Source organism: Protobothrops mucrosquamatus, unplaced genomic scaffold (assembly GCF_001527695.2).
Source record: "Protobothrops mucrosquamatus isolate PMUCROS unplaced genomic scaffold, P.Mucros_1.0 scaffold1127, whole genome shotgun sequence".
Taxonomy (NCBI): domain Eukaryota; kingdom Metazoa; phylum Chordata; class Lepidosauria; order Squamata; family Viperidae; genus Protobothrops; species Protobothrops mucrosquamatus.
The window spans coordinates 112234-133414 of NW_015387345.1; the positions used below are offsets into that span (position 1 = coordinate 112234).

A 21181-nucleotide genomic window follows, 5' to 3' on the forward strand; every position below is an offset into this window, starting at 1 on the left:
CCCCCCCCCCCCCAAATTTTTTTTTGATTGATATCCCCAAATTTTCTTAAGACTTGGCTATGTCTTCAGGCCTGGGGAATTTGAGCAACCAGAAACTTGCTCAGATGGTTCCACTGATGAGTGTGCCATTTTATTTTTCTCGGTGTTTGTGATATTTCTTAATATGGATTTTATATTTTTGCTTTTATTTGTTGTTTTGATCAGAACTATTGTCCGTCGTCCAGAATTGCCTCCAGTGAGATGGGCAGCTATATAAATTTGATTAATAAAAAAATAAAATCTGTTTGATGTTTACATGCTCATTGCTGAGTTTGTTTAAATTATGTGTGTCCCAAGTGTGCCTGATTCAACCTAAAGAAAACAACAAATCCTAGTTACAGCAAATTACTTATAGCTTCTAGTTGGCTAACAACCAGATATACATCTGTATTCCTAAAATTGGGTTGGATAAAATTAGAGAAATATATGTGGAGATTCTCAGACATCCAAGTCATAGTTATCTCAAAGGTGTTTTTTCAAAAGGCAACTGGACTGTTTTTCCTTGAGGAAGAAGTAGTAGTTTCGCTTCTCATCCAAGAAGCTTTATCGGTTCTGGCAGGAGGGAAGGATTAGTTCTGACAACAGGAAAAAAAACAGTCCAGTTGCATTTTGAAAAAGCACCTTTGAGATAAAATGGCAGAGATTTTCAGTATCCAATGGGAGACCAACATATTGGGTGTCAGGTGTTCATGGTGAACTGCTTTAAACATTTAGGTCACATGCGTAGTGGAGATAATATATGACTCTCTTATTTTATTTTATCTGTTGCATCAATTTTTTCCTTTTCTCTGGGAGTTTGAGGTAAAATGCTTTCATTTTATCCTTGTGACCACAATCCCACGAGGTAGAGTGTGCTGAAGGATAGCGTTCCCCTGGCCCAGGGGTAGGCTACTTTGGCTCTTTTATGACTCGTGGACTTCAAATCCCAGAATTCCTGAGCCAGCATGGCTCAACATGGGAACTTCTCCCTTTCCCCTCAGTATGGCTGGCTCAGGAATTCTGGGAGTTGAAGTCCACGAGTCATAAAAGAGCCAAGGTTGCCTACCCCTGCCCTGGCCTAAAGCAATCCCCTAAAGTGAAAGAGGAAATTAAATTAAACTGTGGAGTCTTCTTTCTGTTTTGTTTTCCTAATTTCGGTGATATTTATACAGGTAGTTCTCGAATTAACAACCATTCATTTAGTGATTGTTTGAAGTTAAATTGGCGCTGAAAAAAAGATTGTTGCAGTATCCCCATGGTCATGTGATCAAAATTCAGGTGCTTGGCAACTGGCATGTATTTATGACAGTTGCACTGTCCCAGGGTCACCTTCCCAGACAGCTTCCCATAAACAAAGTCAATGAGGGAAGTTATAGTTGCCTAATGACCGATTGGTTCATTTAACAACTACAGTGATTCACTTAACAACTGTGGCAAAAAAAGTCATAAAATGGGGCAAAACTCATTTAATAACTGCCTTGCTTAGCAATGGAAATTTTGGGCTCAGATTGTGTTTGTAGGTCAAGGACTACTTCTATTATATAATTAAAGGTTATTGACATTCTATTATTTAGATGTATTAAAAATAGAGAAGAGGAAAAAACTATTTATCAATTATAATTTAGGATAATATTAAAAACATTACAATTATTTGGCTTTTTCATTCAGAGTTGAATATAACATTGAAAAAAAACACTGTGACTCCTATCAAAGTGTTTGTTGAACAATAGAGGTTTTGGTCTTAAGCTAATTATTTAATATTAAAATATTTTAAAATATTACAATAATATTAAAAGTATTATATATATAGAACATAATGTAAATCAGGCATGTCAAACTCGTGACGTCACGCGACCTTTTCCCCATGGCCAGCAATGGGATGGGCACGGTTTCGGCGTGACGCATCCAGCCCATGGGATGGCAGTTTGACATGCCTGATGTAAATAAAAGGAAAACTAGATAAATGGAACAAAGTTACCCCAAAACTAAAATGCCAAAAGTAGAAAAAGAGAAAAATGGAAATGGAAAAAGAAAGGGTTCTCACTTCTTTCTTTTTGTACATCTATTCATTTGCAATATTTATAGACATTTGGGTCCTCTTAGAAATCAAACTGTACGTGGTTATATCTGTCCTGCTGCGTGATGTGTTGTATGTATGGTCTTGACTGTCATATTGATTTGCGCAAATATTTTAATGATCATCTAATTTAAATAAAATTTACTCTCATGGAAAAGTAAAATCGGAGAGTACGGTATCTTTTAGGGTTGCTATTAAAATTTGCTTAGATGAACTTTAGCTACAAGACCAAATGGGAACATATAAAAATATGCATAGTATATAGTGAGTGGATAGAGAAGAGTCTTTTGTCTTGTAGTAGGAGAATGGCAGGGTCACCCAGGGAAAATTTATGGATAATACCTTCAGGAAGGACAATAGGAAGCTTTTTATCATAGAACACAAAATTAACTTGGGAGATTTATTGACACAAGAGATGGCAGTGGTCATCAGCTTGGATGACTCTAAACCAGGATTAGACGAATCCATGTTTATGAAGGAAGATGTGTCACAACTGAAATATGGAACTTTGCTACAGGTAGTCCTCAACTTATGACCACAACTGAGCCCCCAATTTTTTGTTGCTAAGCAAGACAGCAGTTAAGTGAGTTTTGCCCCATTTTATGACTTTTCCTGCCACGGTTGTTAAGTAAATCGCTGAAGTTGTTAGTAACATGGATGCTAACATGGAATCTGGCTTTCCCCTTGACTTTGCTTGTCAGAAGGTCACAAAAAGGGATCACATGACCCAGGGACACTGCAACTGTCATAAATATGAATCAGTTGCCAAGTGTCTAAATTTTGATCATGTGACCATGCAAGGGTCGTAAGTGTGAAAAACTTAAGTCACTTTTTTCACTGCCGTTGCAACTTCAAAGGGTCATTAAACGAATAGTTGTAAAATGAGGACTACCTATGTTTAGGAGATGCTAGGAAACAACAGTAGGAAGGAGACTGTTGTTCTCGGGTGCTTTGGTGGACTTCTCTATGGCCACTCTAGAAGGAGAGGGTGCTAGATGTATCTTTGGTCTAAGAATCTTTCTTAGGCTCTTCTGCCACTGAAGATGACTAGCAATAAAACGGGAAGGAAAGTACTCTGGAGAAACGCTGAGGAACACCAAAGGAAGACCACCAGAATTCCTCTGTAGGGCATGGATCCCTGCTGAATATCCCAAATAAATTCTTCTTTCTTCTTTCTTCTGTTTTTAGGTATACAAATGCTCTCTGTCCAGCCAGACACCAAACCGAAAGGTTGTGCTGGCTGCAACCGTAAGATCAAGGACAGGTATCTCCTCAAGGCCCTGGACAAATACTGGCATGAGGACTGCCTGAAGTGTGCCTGCTGTGACTGCCGTTTGGGGGAAGTGGGCTCTACCTTGTACACCAAAGCCAACCTTATCCTGTGCCGTCGAGATTACCTAAGGTAGGACCAACATTCTTTAGCGCACCCACTGCATTTCATCCCTGTTTGATACTCTTCCCTTGCACTGCAGACCGTGTAGCCCAAATGAAGCAGGCCATTTTTTTACTGTTGCTACGGATACCTTGCCACATGGATGCACCACGGCAAGCATACAAATGTGGCTTCAAGCAGGGCAACAGCGCATAGTCTATAAACTGATTTGAGTCCATGCCTTCATACATCTATTCCACTCAATGGGTGACTTTTCAGACATGCTAGAGTACCTTTGTGCTGATATGAGTCTGTTTTGCCATGTCTTCATTAACACCAGTTGTGGTAGAATATGTTCGTGGGCAACTTTATTCAGCATGGTTGCTTAAACATCTGTCAAATTTCTGTTTTTTCCTTGCCTCTAGTCTAGACCAATAGGTACTACATGATAAAACTATTCCCAGTGCAAACCAAGGTGATGGGAAGGTTGACAGGTAAAACAGTCAGAAAAAAAAATTCCTTTCTGAATTTGCTACAGATCTGTCCTTTGGAGTACACTGCTATCAATATATTCTTGATTCGGTAAATTAAAAATAATATTTCTTGGACTCAAATCCCACCCCTCCTTCTCCTAGTTTTCTGCAGTGAACATTACTAGAATTTGGGCCATTAAGATTTCCAGACAGGACTTGACCTGCTTATTTTATTTTCCTAAATAACAGTCAAGTGTAGCTATCACTTTTGTTCTAATTGTGTAAACACAAGATAGTTTCCTTTGCAGTGGTTGACAGCCAGCATTTCAAATATCAAGGAGAACTGGCAAGCCAAAAAATACATAGGGCAGGACACATGCTTATTTTCTGAATCTGATGATTATAAGAGTCTTTTCAGAGCTGTGAGGATTCATGGATGAACTGTTTTGCCTTCACCAGAAGACAAAACAATGATAAAATCTCTGAAGCAAGGATTATGACAATTATTGCTAGCAGGGACTTTGCCATTTATCTTTAGAATTTGCCCAACACACCTTGTTGTAGGAGAACACGCTCAAAGACAAGAAAAAGATCCTTAATTTCAGCAATAATTTGAGATGTGGTACCCCTTCCCCTTTGCACATTTTAAAGTTCCAAATGAGAAACAGTTCTTCATTCTTTTCTGTAAGACTCGTGCAACATTTTATACAGGGATGCATAACTACGTGATGTTGTATGCAAACATTTCAGATATTGCTGGCTATTACCCAGCTGATCCTGTTGAGTGCTGACAGTTAACATCAAAATTATTTTATGCGTCAGTCAGAGATGCTAACACCTAATCAGCATGTTTGCTCTCAACATTCAGAGGGGAATGTTTAAGGGAAACATCAGACCTGTTTCAAGAGAACATAGTAAGGGAAGTGAATTTGGTTGACAATGCTTCGGAGTTCTCTAGATAGCTGCCGTGGTGGACACAGAAATTCTGCTTTTTTTTTTAGCAGTTTAATTGGGCGGGGGGGGAGATGCATATGGGAAGAGTTCTGATATCTTTCCATAGAACTGAATGGAAAAACGAGAAACCAAAAAGCTGCCAATTTCTAGGGAGATAGTCCTTCACTTTTCTTACTTCCGTCAGCCGCACAAATACATAGATACCCTGTGGGCACCTTGCTATTGAATAAATATCAGCATGCCATATTCCATTCATGACAGTTTCTCCCAATTTCTCACCTACCCCCCAAAAACCTTATTTTCTTTGTTTTAATTTGTGGAGTAAAACGGGATAGGAAGCTTCATTAATTTGGACAAAGTTAAATTAAAAGACTGAAACGTGCAATTTTTTTCGAACCTAGATTAGGAAGAATGACTAAGATCAACCAATTTCTTCATGACACCTTCGATTATTTCTGGGAAAACCAAGTTGAGCTTTAGAAAATGCACCTGCCAACTGTCGGTAGTGAGCTCGTAAGCAAATCATGGCGACCTGGTTGTTCTGTAACCCATGGGAAACATTAATATAAAATGAAATAATTGTCTAGGAATTCCACCGGGGAAAGTGACGGTTATTCAGAGTAGACTGCATGCTTTGCATACAAAAATTCCCAGGTTCAAACCTTGGCATTTTCAATTAACAGGGTCACATAAAGGGTGATGGGAGAATTATTCCTTGTCCTCCGGGGCCAAGCCTGTGCCTACTAGTTATTTTAGATCAGACATGTCAAACTCGTGACGTCGCGCAACGTATCGGGACGGTTTTGCCATTGCCAGCAATGGGGTGGGCGCGGATGGCCCACGGGCCGGCAGTTTGACACCCCTGTTTTAGATCTAAAAAAGTTTGAGTCAAAAAAGCACGATTCCTATGATTTCACAGACACGTCTGCCTAGACTTTTGCCAGGAATATGGAAGAAGCTTGCTACTGTCTTTATGTTTTAGTATTTCTTAATGGACTCCCATCCAAGTACTGTCCAGGCCTGGCCCTGCTTAACTTTCAAACCCAGACAAGGTCAGACACATCCTGCAATGGCTCTCATAATCCATAAAGGTCTCACAGTTAATATTTGCCTAAGGATTGCAGTACAGGTAGACCTCGACTTACGGCCACAATTGAGCCCAAAGTTGATGTTGCTAAGCGACAATTGGTTAAGTGAATTTTGCCCGATTTTACAACCGTTCTTGCCAGCCTTGTTAACTATGTCCCTGTGGTTGTTAGTAACACGGTTGTTAAGTGGCTTCCCCACTGGCTTTGCTTCTCAAAAGTTTGGGGGGAAAAATATGACCCCAGGACAGGGCGGCCGTCATAAATATGAACCACTTGCCAAGTATTCGAATGTTGATCACGTGACCATGGGAATGCTGCAATGGTCGTAAGTGTGAACATAGATGCTGCAATGGCTGTAAGTGTGGGAAACAGTCATCAGTCACTTTTTTTTCAGTGATGTTGTAACTTTGAACAGTCACTAAATGAATGGTCGTAAGTCGAGAACTACCTGTGGTCTCCAGTGAGGTCATATACTAGATCAGGGGTAGGCAACCTTGGCTCTTTTATGACTCGTGGACTTCAACTCCCAGAATTCCTGAGCCAGCCATGCTGAGGGGAAAGGGAGAGGTTTCCAAGCTGAGCCATGCTGGCTCAGGAATTCTGGGAGTTGAAGTCCACGAGTCATAAAAGAGCCAAGGTTGCCTACCCCTGGCCTAGGCCTAGGCCGCTTTCTGACTCGTGAACTTCAACTCCCAGAATTCCTGAGCCAGCATGGCTCAGCTTGGAAACCTCTCCCTTTCTCCTCAGCATGGCTGGCTCAGGAATTCTGGGAGTTGAAGTCCACGAGTCATAAAAGAACCAAGGTGGCCTACCCCTGCACTAGATTAAACCAGGCAAAAGGCCTCATATTTGGGCTCATTCCCCCCCCCCCTTTTTTTTTTTGATCTAGCTAAGGATCTCCCCCCTCCCTCAGCCTGTTGCTTATACTTAGACCTGCTATTTATGTTAAACTTCCAGTTGTTGCACTTAAAGTAATTGCAAATAGTCATTTGCCTCATTACATCCTTATGTACTTAGCTCTGCGATGAACCTCTTTTTTTTTTAAAGCGCTCATTTTTAATGCTAATTTTGGAGGTCATTAAATGTGTTCCCTTTTGTAGGCAAATAAGCTTTCCTACTGAGTCCCTGATTTGATAGGGATCTGAAGGATAAATTGTATCTACTGATGATCAGATTCAGGTTAGGTTGGGCTTCGAAAGCACCGGTAATCTTCAACTTGCAACCGCAATTGGGCCTGGAACTTCTGTTGTTAAGCAAGCTGGTCATTAAGTGAGACATACCCAATTTTATAGCCTGTTATGCTGTGGTTGTTAACTGAATCACATGGTCGGTAAGCAGATCTGGCTTCCCCCATTGACTTTACTTGTTGGAAGCCAGCTGGGAAGGACACAGACAGTGATCAAATGATCCCGGGGACACTGCAACCATTATAAATACATGCCAGTTGCCAAGGGTTCGAATTTTGATCTTGTGACTATTGGGGCACTGCAATGGTCGTACGTGTGAGGACCACTTTTTCACTTCTGTGACAATTTTGAATGGTCGCTAAACAAATGGCCACAAGATGAGGACTGCCTGTATCTCTTTCATAGGCTTTTAAAGAATCTATTCTTTTATTTTAAGCATCTTGGGATCCTTAAAGATAGTTATTGTAGATCAGGAGTCCCCAACCCCCGGGCCGCGGATCAACACGGTGCAAACAAGCGAAGCCCCGTCCATGGGATGCGGGCAGCACACAAAACCATGCCCTCTCCGGTCCACGGAAAAACCTCTCTCCGTGGAATCGGTCCCTGGTGCCCCAAAGGTTGAGAGCCGCTGTTGCAGATGATCTTTAAATTGTGTTGCCATTAACACACAGGCTGGCGATGCTTTGAGAGAGAAGGGTGTTCTGCTTCCAAATCCTATCAGAAGGCAATTCCTTTTTTTTTTTTTTTTTTAACCTAACTCTACCCTCTGGTGAGAGGTGGGATCTTTCATGACTGTGAAAGAATCAAATTGGTTCATCTGATGAAAACAGCATCCCACTGTTGTAATAGTAAGCCGTGGCGCTTTGCATAGTGATACTGCACGCAAATGAAAAGGGGCAGTATTTACGACATGGCTCTGCTTTTGTCGTTTCGATGAAAGCAGCAAGAGCTGTGGACACCAATGGCAGGGTAGTTTTGGCTCTTCCTCAGTTGTCATTTAGTGACGGCCATATCTCTGTTTCCCCAAGTGAGCCGGCAATTTTAGAACATGTTCATGCCCTTGTCTGTTTTCCCCTTGTCTGTTTCTTCCCCTTCCCTTTTTCCTTGTGTGTTATGCAATTTTAGAGATCAAGGGTGGGGCGTCGTCTCCCCCCCCGCACGTCTTTTTTTTTTTTTAATTAAAAAAAAATCTAATATGTCTTACTCAAAGTATTCAGGATTGGAAAGTTTTTTAAACTTTCTGGAATGGATGCAATAAAGAAGGAAGACTAATCGCATCCAGCACAACATATTTATTGAATATGCGAATTTGTAAAATGGGATCTTAAATTTTGCAGGTGAGAACTGTTTCTAGTAGAGTATGGGCAGTCCTCAACTTACGACCATAATGGAGCCTGCCCTTCACAGTTGTAAGTTGTAACGGTTGTGACATGGTTCACCCACCTGACCTGATTCTACAACCTTTTTTGTAGTGGTTCTTAAGCAAAGGCCACAGTCATTAAGGGAATCAGTGGTTCACGATGGACCAGTTTTGCTGAAAACTGTAAAACTGTTATAAAACTAAGTCACATGACCCTGGGTCACTGCATGGGGCCCATACATGCAGGCTAGTTCCATAATGCCCAACATGCGGTCATCAGAACTGGGTCATTAATACTCCCGAGGAGATTCCTTGTAACTTCAAACAGTGGCTAAGTGACAGTCATAAGTTGAGGACTACCTGTACTTTCCTACCTACCCTAGATTGCTGATGCATTGCAGGAGATTATGGGCAAATCCCAAAATTACCTTCCCAGCGGTTCATAGAATGACAGAATTGAAACACTTTGTATTATTGAGATGAGCTTGTTTGCCACTTGGCATGTGTGCTATGTGGGTTGTCACAACTGCTACAATTCCTCAGTTTAATGGCTAGAAACTCCGCAAGTGATTGTCCCAACATCTCTGGATAGAATCAGGTTGTGGTAGACGAAAAACAATTAGGCAATAAGGAAAACAAGGGATCGGCTAGGTTTTAGCTGTCAAAAATGCTGTTAAAAAGAGAGAGAGAAAATAATATTGAGTCCAGTGTCAGAAACACAGAGAGGCAGGGGAGTGTTCTGTAGAAAACCCGCAATTCCCTCCTGTGTATAGACATCACAATATTTAATTTATGAACCACTGTACTAGTACTGACACATCTTTCCCCCCCGGAGATGAAGGATGTTTGTTTAACGGGCTGATCTTTTCCCGTCATTCAGATTGGCAGCGATTCTTCTTACAAGTACGATATTTCCACTTTTATACAATCTGTTACCCCTGACTAATGGCCAGGTGTTATAATGATTTTTTTTTCCACTTAAAAAAAAACCCACATAGGTGTCATTTTAGGAAGTAGGTATTTAAATTCTAAGTGCCTTTTCACAGTTTTTTTTAGGAGAAATGTAAACAATAGCTAAGAATATAATTACAAATGAAAATCAAAACACAAACCTTTCTCTCACTTCCCATCATAAATGTCTTCAGGCTGATTTCCACTTCGCTTTGTGTTAAAATCATTTAAAAAGTCTTTAGAAAGAACGTTGTTCATCTCTCTGAATCACACATTTGTAAACAATATTCAGGCTTGCGGAGTTACCCACGGTATGTGTGGTTCATTATTTTCTGTAAGGAAGCTGTTTTTTTAAGATGCATTTTTACATTTGGAAACACCTGTTAACATTTATAAGCATGGTGGCTATTGAAGGACAGATTTGTTAAATCTGAATATTAGTTCTGTAAGTATGAATAAAAATAAGTGCAATCCTTCACTGAGACAAACAATGCAAAGTAATAAGTTGCTAATTATCATGAACAATTTTGCTCTAAAATAAGGATTAAAATGCATACCCATCACAATGTTCTCCATCCAGATCTCAGTCCAGTTAAATTATGTCTTCCTGTTGAATATATATGGAGTGGCCGTTAAGGTGTTGGGAGAGCCAAGTTCAAATTTATCCTCAGCCAAAGAAAATCACCGTTTTACTATTTTTCAGCCCAATCCACTTTACAGGTTGAGGTGATAATACTTCTTAATCTCTTGGGGGAATTTTGAGCTAGAAATCCCATTATTCTTGATAAATCAGATAAAATGATGAGTCTTTTTAAAACATCTTTTATTAGAGTTTATTGCAATATAAAATACAAATGGAAATAAAGATCAGGAAAAAAGAAAGGAGAAAGGAATGCAAGAGAAAGAGAAGGAGAAGTATTCCATGAAGTAGAATACAAAAATAAAGTTGCAACCCCAGTTTTTTGCTTTGCTATACAGTTGATACAACCCATTTCTATAAAAGTAACATTAATCTAATAATCGAACCTAAAATCAAAGTTTTACTTTTTCCTGTTTCGAGCATTTCCAAGTGAAAACAAAACTGGTTAAGTTTTTCTCTTTAATTCAAACAGCTTTGCTATCTCAGCCAATTTTATCACTTTTTAAATAACTGAGTCTTGAGTGAAAATGGTTCCTATATCTTCTTTTTCAGTCTCTTCCAATATTTAATATTAGTCCATCTTCATGTTTAAATAATGTAAACCATTCTGAACTTTCTGGATAGCCCTAGTTGTTTGCCTCAGTCTCAAATCTATTGATTGATTGATGTGATTGACACGAACTGTGGGCCCCTATGTCGGAATAAAATGGTTTGTGACAACTAGCATCATGTTCCTTTCCATTTCCTGCCTTCAGTGAAGCTTTGGCATTTTATACCAACTTACAATGAGCATGCACTTCTCCAAAGTACTGTCAGAATTGTAGGGTAGCTGATTGCATTGTTACATTTGTGTAGCTGGCCCTTGTCAACTTGAAAGCTTGAGGATTCTCTGAAAAAGGAACAGGGTTGTTCATTCAAGCCCACAGCCTGAAATGTTGTAAAAATTAACCTACCCAATTCTGTGGGTGTTTTTCTCCCTGGAGGACAGGCAGTCAGAAGATGAGAAGCTATTCCATAGCAGAAATGATTGGAGGATTCAACTGAGGATGTTGTCTAGTCCAGGGGTCCTCAACCTTGGCAATTTTTAGACTTGTGGACTTCAACTTTCAGAATTCCTCAGCCAGTCATAAGTCACTCATAAGTGTGAAGTGTTAATACCATTTTACAATGCCTTGGTAAGGCCACACTTGGAATACTGCATCCAGTTTTGGTCACCACAATGTAAAAAAGATGTTGAGACTCTAGAACAGGGGTGTCAAACTGCTGGCCTGCGGGCCGGACACGTCACGAGGAAACCGCACCCACCCCATTGCCAGACATGGGGAAAAGTTCCGATACGTCGCACGACGTCATGTGACGTCGCTAGTTTGACATGCCTGCTCTAGAAAGAGTACAGAGAAGAGCAACAAAGATGATCAGGGGATTGGAGGCTAAAACATATAAGGAGCAGTTAGTGGAATTGGGTATGTCTAGTTTAATGAAGAAGAGAAGGACGAGGGGTGACATGATAGCAGTGTTCCAGTATCTCAGGGGTTGCCACAAAGAAGAAGAGGGTCAACCTCTTCTCCAAAGCACTTGAAGGCAAGACAAGAAGCAATGGATGGAAACTCATCAAGGAGAGAAGCAACCTAGAACTAAGGAGAAATTACCTGACAGTTAGAACAATTAATCAGTGGAACAACCTGCCTCCAGAAATTGTGAATGCTCCAACACTGGAAGTTTTTAAGAAGAGACTGGACAACCATTTGTCTGAAATGGTATAGGTTGTCCTGCTTGAGCAGGGGGCTGGATTAGAAGACCTCCAAGGTCCCTTCCAACATTATTATTAGTATTACTACTACTACTACTACTACTACTACTACTACTACTACTTTTTTCACTGCCGTTGGACTTTGAACAGTCACTAAATGAAATGTAAGTTGAGGACTATTTGTACCAACTCAGACAAATGATCAAATAGTAAACAACAGCCTAATTGAGGGACTCCCAAGAACACTGCCACCGATGCTGAGAGGACAAGCCACTTGTATATAAATCCTCTCCCTTCCAGCACTGATGATGTTACCTAGGCAGGTAATGAAACATCTACAAGAGAACAGTCAGGTTCAGAGAGCACCAAGGACCCCACAGTTCAACCCTGATCTACAGATCTTCCCTTCTAAAGTTGACATCCTGCCTGGCAGACCGAAAGCCAAGATGTTGACCTACTGCAGATCAAAAATAATCGTCAGTGGCAAGATTGCCTCACAGGCAGGCCCAGTGGGGGAGCTCAGAGGTTCTCCTAGGAGTTTACATGGTGGGGTGCTGTGCCATCCTGCTGCGGAAGCTGCTATCTAGCCATGTGGCATGAAACTAAATGAAAGCTTGGCAACTATAGGTAATTCAGTTGCATTAACTAATGAGCTTCATCGAATGCGATGAAAAAGCGGAAGTGCAGCTGCGCCAATAGCGGCAATTTAGGTCAATCACCCTTTTCACTTTGGGTTTTTAACTAGGCATACCCTGCTGAGCATCCAATGACTACAAAGTGCCATTTCGTTTCCGATTTAATTTTGGCAGCATTTTTACCGAGGCACAAGCCATTCACACATGCAGCTAAATTATCTTGCAGTTGGAGACTTTTAACTCCAACTTGGTGATGCTAAATGTCAGAGCGTTTGTGTCTTGGCAAACAATACGGTTTCCTTCTCCGACTCTCAATCTATCTATCCATCCCTTTCCGCCTAATGTGTCTTGAATTAATACAATACATGCCCCAATAATAATAAATATTTCGGAATAGACAAAGGGCTGGTCTAGAGAGGATGATCAAATTGACTATATTCAGAGTCAGAGAGATGTACTATAGAAGTCTGTTTTCTCTTTTTTTTTAATTCTCCTATGTCTATTTAAAAAAAAAATCTCCTTACCATGTTAATTAGACTTACACTCTGTTGCAGATTTTAAGGAGTTGCTTGGACAGACGGTTCTTTCATGGCTGAAATAGTGCTGAATTGAAAGTTTGGATAGAAGCACAAATAGGCCAATGTAAATGCTGATAACAGAAAGACAATTGGCGGGTTTTTCTCCCCTCCATTCCCACAAAGAATGAGTACAACATTGTGTTAACTGACTTGCCAGCCCCTCTAGCATTCAATTGTGTAAATTAAATTTAAATTATTTCATTTTAAAAAATTTAAAAAAAAGTCTGAAGATCTCCAACTCGCCTCTGATTCTAGAAAGGGCATTCCACCAAATTGCAAGATGGAAAAATTAATCTCAAGTATATAGAACCCACCCCCCCCCCCAAAAAAAAATTGGTAGTGTAATGAAGAGACAGATGTGAGCCTACAGAATAGCATACGTTGTAGATGTAGATTGGCTCCATATTTGTGTCTAGACCAGGGGTTCTCAACCTTGGCAACTTTAAGACTTGTGGACTTCAACTCCCAGAATTCCTCAGCCAGCAAAGCTGGCTGAGGAATTCTGGGAGTTGAAGTCCACAAGTCTTAAAGTTGCCAAGGTTGAGAACCCCTGGTCTAGAACAGCGTGGAGAAAACATGCAACGACTTTAAGCAAAATATGAGATCAGCCTACGGAAACAAGAAAATATGTTCCTCCTTGATTCTCTTTGTTATAAGAGGGAGGCCTTTGAGAGTCAGTTGGATTGAGATGGGTGACTATATCTGAATAAATAAATTGAATACATTTTCATTATAATACAGGTAGTCCTTGACCTTACGACCACAATTGAGCCCCAAATTTCTGTTGCCAAATGAGACAGTTGTTAAGTGCATTTTACACCATTTTATGACTTTTCTTGCCACAGTTGTTCAGTGAATCACTTCAGTGGTTAAGTTAATAACATGGTTGTTAATTGAATCTGCCTTCCCCCATTGACTTTGCTTGTCGGAAGGTCACATAAGGTGATCACACGACCCCAGGACGCTGCAACCGTCATAAATATGAGTGAGTTGCCAAGGGTCTGGATTTTGATCACATGACCATGGGCAGCAGTCATATGTGTGAAAAACGGTCATAGGTCAGTACTGTTGTAACTTTGAATGGTCACTAAATGAATTATTGTAAGTCGAGGACTACCTGTAATTTTCATTTATAAAGTAGAATTCCAGTGGCATTTGTTTCCTGACTTGGCCTAGCTCAGTGTAGGAGAAGGACAGGCAGAGCTGGAGGCAGAGTCAAGAGAGGAATCAGTCTAGAGTTGTTACGTTCCCTTCTTGAATTCCATTTACTAGCGCCAATTTAATGATGATCATTAGTTGACTAGATTCTTGTGATAGGCATGACATGATCAATAAATCAACTTAACTATAACTCTTGAATCCTTGTGCCTGATACTCAAAGAACATCAAATTTTGAAAGTCTGTCATTGTTTTCCCGTTTCCTTTTCTTAATAATTTGTGATATTCTGATTTGGCATGCAAACCGAGGTTCTTATATCCTGCAGAAGGATATATTTTTTAAAAATAAAGATATTAAACATTAAGATCAACAAGAGTAGTCTATTCCCATTCACTATATTTTTATTTATTTATTTGTATCCTGGTTTTATTATTTTTTACAAATAACTCCAGGCAGCAAACCTATCCAACACACCTTCCTCCTCCTATTTTTCCACAGCAACCAACCCTGTGAGGTGGGTTGGGCTGAGAGAGAGCGACTGGCCCAAAGTCACCCAGCTGGCTTTCATGACTACAGCAGGACTAGAACTCACAATCTCCTGCTTTCTAGTCTAGTGCCTTAAAATTGACGATTATTTTTTTATATAATAAAATGTTATTTGGGTAAATTAATTTATATAATTCACAATCATTTTCTGAAGGAGATTTTCAACTATGTTTGTTGTTGTTGTTGTTAGTTGCGAAGTCGTGTCCGACCCATCGCGACCCCATGGACAACATTCCTCCAGGCCTTCCTGTCCTCTGCCATCTTCTGGAGTCCATTTAAGCTCACGCCTACTGCTTCAGGGACTCCATCCAGCCACCTCATTCTCTGTTGTCCCCTTCTTCTATTGCCCTCAATCTTTCCCAGCATTAGGCTCTTCTCCAGTGAGTCCTTCCTTCTCATTAGGTGGCCAAAGTACTTGAGTTTCAACTTCAGGATCTGGCCTTCTAAAGAGTAGTCGGGGTTGATCTCCTCTAGGACTGACCGGTTTGAACGCCTTGCAATCCAAAGGACTTGCAGGAGTCTTCTCCAGCACCATAGTTCAAATGCCTCAATTCTTTTGCACTCAGCCTTTCTTATGGTCCAACTTTCACAGCCATACATTGCAACTGGGAAAACCATGGCCTTCACTATACGTACTTTTGTTGGCAGGCTGATGTCTCTGCTTGTTAGTATGCTGTCCAGATTTGCCGTAGCTTTCCTCCCCAGGAGCAAGCGTCTTCTAATTTCTTGGCTGCAGTCTATAATCAAGACTCAATAATGTGGTGCTTATAAGGAAAGAAATTGCTCCTAGATACTTATTTACTTATTTATACTTCCTTAATGTCCATCAGGTTTTTTTTATCCATCTTGACATTTTTTTAATTGCTAGTTTCTAGCGCTGTATTTATTTGCAGGAATGCCTTTGGATCATTGGGACGGTAGAGAATAAGTATTGAGGTACCAGAATTCTAGGGCGGTAGCTCCCATAGTATTAGGCGCAAGAAATCAGGAACCAAGGTTGTTCAAAGTTTAATCCATGATAGCTCACTATAAGAATCTGAAGTACTAATGATCAAGGCAGAATCAACAGAATTCAAGGAGGGCAGGAATCAGATCTCTTGTGGGAACGAAGGGACTCCGAACTGATGGTGCACTTGACCTCCCCTCTCTCAGGCTAGGTCTGGTCATCTCCTACACATAGCTCTCTAGCTATCATAATCCTTTGTTCAAGAAGATGCCATGGTGGACACCATAATGAACAGCAAAATCTGCAGGTAAAATAAAATATTAGCTGCTCACTCCATGTGAACACTTCAATCTCTTTCCGGATCATGACTCTGTCATTTGTTTGAATATGTCTATGTTTAGTTAGTGTGTGCATTTCTAAAAATAATCTGGCTGAAAATTGAATACTTAAGCATGTTCTTAATTGCATAATTTTATGCACTTGTCCACACAAAAAATGTGGGTCGATAAATATACTTGAGTATATTTATATACCTCGATACTGAAGGGCTGTCACAGAGGAGAGGGGAGTCGTCCTTTTCTCCAAAGCACCTGAGGGCAGGACAAGAATTAACGGGTGGAAGATCATTAAAGAGAGATCCAAGCTAGAAGGAAGGAAAAAATTCCTGACAGTGAGAACAATTATTCAGTGGAATAACTTGCCTCCAGAAGTTGTGGGTGCTCCATCACTGGACTGGACAATCATTTGTCCAGAATGGTATAGAGCAGGGGTAGGCAACCTTGGCTCTTTTATGACTCGTGGACTTCAACTCCCAGAATTCCTGAGCCAGCCATGCTGAGGGAAAGGGAGAGGTTTCCAAGCTGAGCCATGCTGGCTCAGGAATTCTGGGAGTTGAAGTCCACGAGTCATAAAAGAGCCAAGGTTGCCTACCTCTGGTATAGAGTCTCTGCTTGAGCAGGACTTTGGATTAGAAGACCTCCAAAGTGCCTTCCAACCCTGTTATTTTATGGTCAATGTTCTATATCAGGGATAGGCAACCTTGGCTCATTTATGATTTGTGGACTTCAACTCCCAGAATTACTGAGCCAGTCATGCTGGTTCAGGAATTCTGGGAGTTGAAGTCCACGAGATCATAAAAGAGCCAAGGTTGCCTACCCCTGTTCTATATCATATATAAATGCATTGCATTGGTCCATATAAATGGTTAAAACATTGCTGCATTTATTAAGCCAAGAATAGCATTTACGTAACCCAAAAGCTGAAAAGATCATGGAGCCTGAACTACTCATTAGTTGCAAACATGTGCATCCAGTCACTTCCAATTAGAATTCATTAAGATCTATTTTCTGAAGTATCCCAAACTTAGGACGTTGTGTTCTGAAGCCAGATTTAGTAGGAGGGAGGGGGGGAATATATTACGTTCTAGTTAAAGATTGATTTTTTTTATTATTATAAATTCAGGAGGGTTTGCACCAGGGATGTACTGATTAGCTGCTAAACACTGTGAAACCTAGTGCTTCCAAATGTTGCCGAAAGTGAGAAGTTGAGATTTCTGGTAGGATAAAAAGGCACCAATATTTTGGCAAGAGAGTGATTTTTTTCCTAAACATCTCCAGAAGAAGGGGTAAGGGGGAAGATGCTTTACCTTAGAATCAATTTCCCGTTCTACTTCGCTGAAGATAAAAAGCTGGGTGGTCAAGCTGGTTCAGAGGTGGGGAGACAGAGTAAGGAGATACAGATTAGACAGAAGTTAGATATTGGAGATGAGATTTAAGTGCAGTTCCTAGAATTCAGTCAAATCCTGTTGAGGTGGCAGGCAAAAGATCTCTGTTGAGAACGGGGGCTCAGGTTTTTAAAGTATGCAAGAAAGGATAACAGAATTGGAAGGGACTTTGGAGGTCTTCTCATCCAGACATGTCAAACTCGTGACATTGTGCAACGTATCGGAGCTTTTTCCCCATTGCCGGCAATGTGGTGGGTGCGGTTTCCTGGTGACGCATCCGGCCCGTGGGCCGGCAGTTTGACACCCCTGTTCTAGTTCAATCCCCTACTCAAGGCAGGAAACCCTATACCATTTCAGATGAATTGTTGTCCAATCTCTTCTTAAAAACATCCAGTGTTGGAGCATCCACAACTTCTGGAAGCAAGTCGTTCCACTGAGTAATTGTTGTAACTGTTAAGAAATTTCTCCTTAGTTCTAGATTGCTTCTCTCCTGGATTAGTTTCCATCCATTGCTTCTTGCCCTGCCTTCAGATGCTTTGGAAAATAGAATGACCCCTTCTTCTTTGTGGCAGCCCCTTGGATATTGGGAGACTGCTATCATATCACCCCTAGTCCTTCTTTTCATTAAGCTAGACATAGCCAATTTCTGCAAATGTTCTTCGTATGTTTTATCCTCCAGTCATCAAATCATCTGTGTTGCTCTTCTCTGCATTCTTCCTGGAGTCTCAACATCTTTTTTACATTGCGGTGACCAAAACTGGATGCAGTATTCCAAGTGTCATCTTACTAAAGTGGTGATCTTCACGTGATCTTGATTCTATCCCTCTATTAATGCAGAGATTATTGTTAAAAGAAGCAGAGGATGAATTGGAAAACCTGTTTACGATGGCTGAGTAAGCGCAACAGAGTAATGAATCTCAATCAATGGCATTCAGTAGGATGAATGGATTGCTCTCCGGCAGATTTGGGCGCACTTATTAAGGACAAAAGAGTCCTTCTTGATTCTTGCTACTTCGCTACTTTTCGAGGCAGGAGAAGTCATCAGAATGTTTTTTTCCATTTTCAGTTTCAAAGAAAAGAAGAAGCAGGAATTTCCGTGCTCAAGTCAGTTCTGTAAATTTCTACATTCTTATCTGATATGTCACAAAGATGGGACTATTAGAAAAACAATAATACAAACGCTTGTTTATTTTCAGGGCTGCAGTTTCATTAGAAATCACAAGGATGAATCTTTTCTTCCCTCACTCCCCAGATTTAATTTTTATCTATTGCAATCAATGACCAGTTAGCTTGATGGAGAAGGATAAAATGCTAAACCAGCAGAACAAAGAAAATAGTTCTTCGTATTCTACAGAGCCGTAGTGGCTCATTGGTTAGTAAGCAGCATTGTAGGCTAATTCTGCTGACTGCCGACTGCCAGCAGTTCAATAGTTCGAGTCTCACCGGCTCAGGGTTGACTCAGCCTTCCATCCTTCCGAGGTCGGTAAAATGAGAGGACCCAGATTGTTGGGGACAATACGTAGACTGTAAAGCACTGTGAAGTGGTATATAAATCTTATTGCTATTGCTATTTATATAATTTTATTTTTAATATTGCAAGCTGCCCAGAGTTACCCTCGGTAAGATGGGTGGCCAATACATTTGATAAATAAATAAATTAAAATTAAAATAATCAAAATAAAAAAGGTGAAGACTATCAACGTATCTAAAATACGTACTCTGGCCATGACCTAAAATCAAAGAAAATCATTGCAGAGTAAAGCAAAATATTGCTTACTGTCAAAGGTGCATTTAATAATATAATAATAATAAAGTTGGAAGGGACTTTGGAGGTCATCTAGTCCAACCCCCTGCTCAGGCAGGAAACCTTATACCATTTCAGACAAATGGCTGTCCAGTCTCTTCTTGAAAATTTCCAGTGTTGGAGCATTCACAGCTTCTGAAGGCAGGTTGTTCCACTGGTTAATTGTTCTAACTGTATATTTTAGATATACCTGTACGTGCAAAAATGAATACTGCAACCAAATTCTCTATGGTATAGAATTTAGTAGATTTGGAGGTCAGTTATAGATGAAACTATATCAATCTATAAGATCTGTGACCATAGATGATAACTGGAGTGCATGGGGCTTTGGGAAGCTCTCTGTGATTTCATTCATACATTGCATTAAATTATGGTGTGCTTTGATATGAGTTGAATAAGCAATAATTGGCAGGATTCAAGCAACACCTTAAGCACTATGCCAAACGTTGCTTTATTTTTAGAGTCTACCAGAATCCTTTTTTCTCCTACTGAGTTGTTGAACTTGATCTGTGGAAATCTTTAGGCAAGCCTCTTTCCGTGGAAAAACTTGATTTGGTTTTAGAGCTTCCCTGCTTATAAAAAAAGCTCATGTCTTAGAGATTGCTTTTGAATTTAGAGTGGAGGTGGAGTTGGCAAAGGAAGTCCCATTCAACTTTTCTTTCGAGCACAGCTAAATTTTGCTAAATTAGTGGGGGGACCGTGTCATTACCTAATGACAAATTTTAAAACTTCTTTCAAAATGAAGAGGACTAGGGGGGACATGATAGCAGTCTTCCAATATCTCAGGGGCTGCCACAAAGAAGAGGGAGTCAAGCTATTCTCCAAAGCACCTTGAGGGCAGGACAAGAAGCAATGGATGGGAACTAATCAAAGAGAAAAGCAACTTAGAATTAAAGAGAAATGTCCTGACAGTGAGAACAATTAACCAGTAGAACAACCTGCCTCCAGAAGTGGTGAATGCTCCAACACTGGAAGTTTTTAAGAAGAAACTGGACAGCCATTTGTCTGAAATGGTATAGGGTTTCCTGCCTGAGCAAGGGGTTGGACTAGAAGACCTCCAAGGTCCCTTCCAACTTTATTATTGTTGTTGTCATTATCATTATCATCCTAAACCTCCTACCTTACTGTCCCCAACACCACCTGCATTATACATTGCTGGTTATCTAAATCAGTGGCCCGCAACCTTTCGGGCACCAGGGACTGGTTCCATGGAGAGAGGTTTTTCCATGGACCAGAGGGGGCGTGGTTTCATGTACTGCCTGCATCCCGTGAATGGGGCTTTGCTTATTTGTATGGACCTGTTTCTGGCACGTGGGCCGGTGCCAGTCCACGGACCTAGTGTTCGGGACCCCTGATCTAAATCATTGGCCTCTTGTTATCTTAACCACCCAAATTCTTATACAACCAAGTTAAATCAGTATATATCTTAATAAATTGAGATTTTTTTTAATTTGTTGTTGTTGTGAAAAGATTCCTAGGAAGGAAAAAAAAAACCTTTAAATTTTAAATCGAGTTCTGTTTTTAATTAAAATAAAACCCTCCAAAATCTAAAAAGTCAATTTAGTGTAATGGTTAAGGCTCTAGACCAGAAAACAGGAGACTCTGAGTTCTGCTTCCACTGACTTTAATCACAAAGTCAGCTTTTGGGCCAGTCTCTCTCTCTCTCTTAGCCCTAAGACGAAGAAGGCAATGGCGGAGGAAGAGTTGGGAGGGGGGTTAAATTATCTAGACTATTATTTACATAGAGAGCTGATTGTGAAACCAGAAAGGGAGCCCAAGCTTCAAAAGATGCATCTAACTATAGCAGTAAGGGTAACAGAGAAGGTGCAAGGTTAGTGTAAGAGAGTGTAATGAATTTTACAATCTCCATGTCCTTGAGAGCCGTTTAGAAGCATTCAGTGGTCGATATGGGTGATCCAG

The 21181-nt window shown here is 40.5% G+C and overlaps 1 protein-coding gene across 1 annotated transcript in view; it reads left to right on the plus strand.

Moving 5' to 3' along the window:
• The window catches only part of LMO3 (LIM domain only 3), a 94839-nt gene that overhangs the window by 16952 nt on the left and 56706 nt on the right, over positions 1 to 21181 (plus strand). Inside the window, exon 2 of the mRNA XM_015820421.1 lies at positions 3284 to 3497. Within this exon, the coding sequence (XP_015675907.1) occupies positions 3292 to 3497 (206 nt within the window). The 5' untranslated portion in view covers positions 3284 to 3291. The remainder of the gene's footprint in view (positions 1 to 3283; positions 3498 to 21181) is intronic.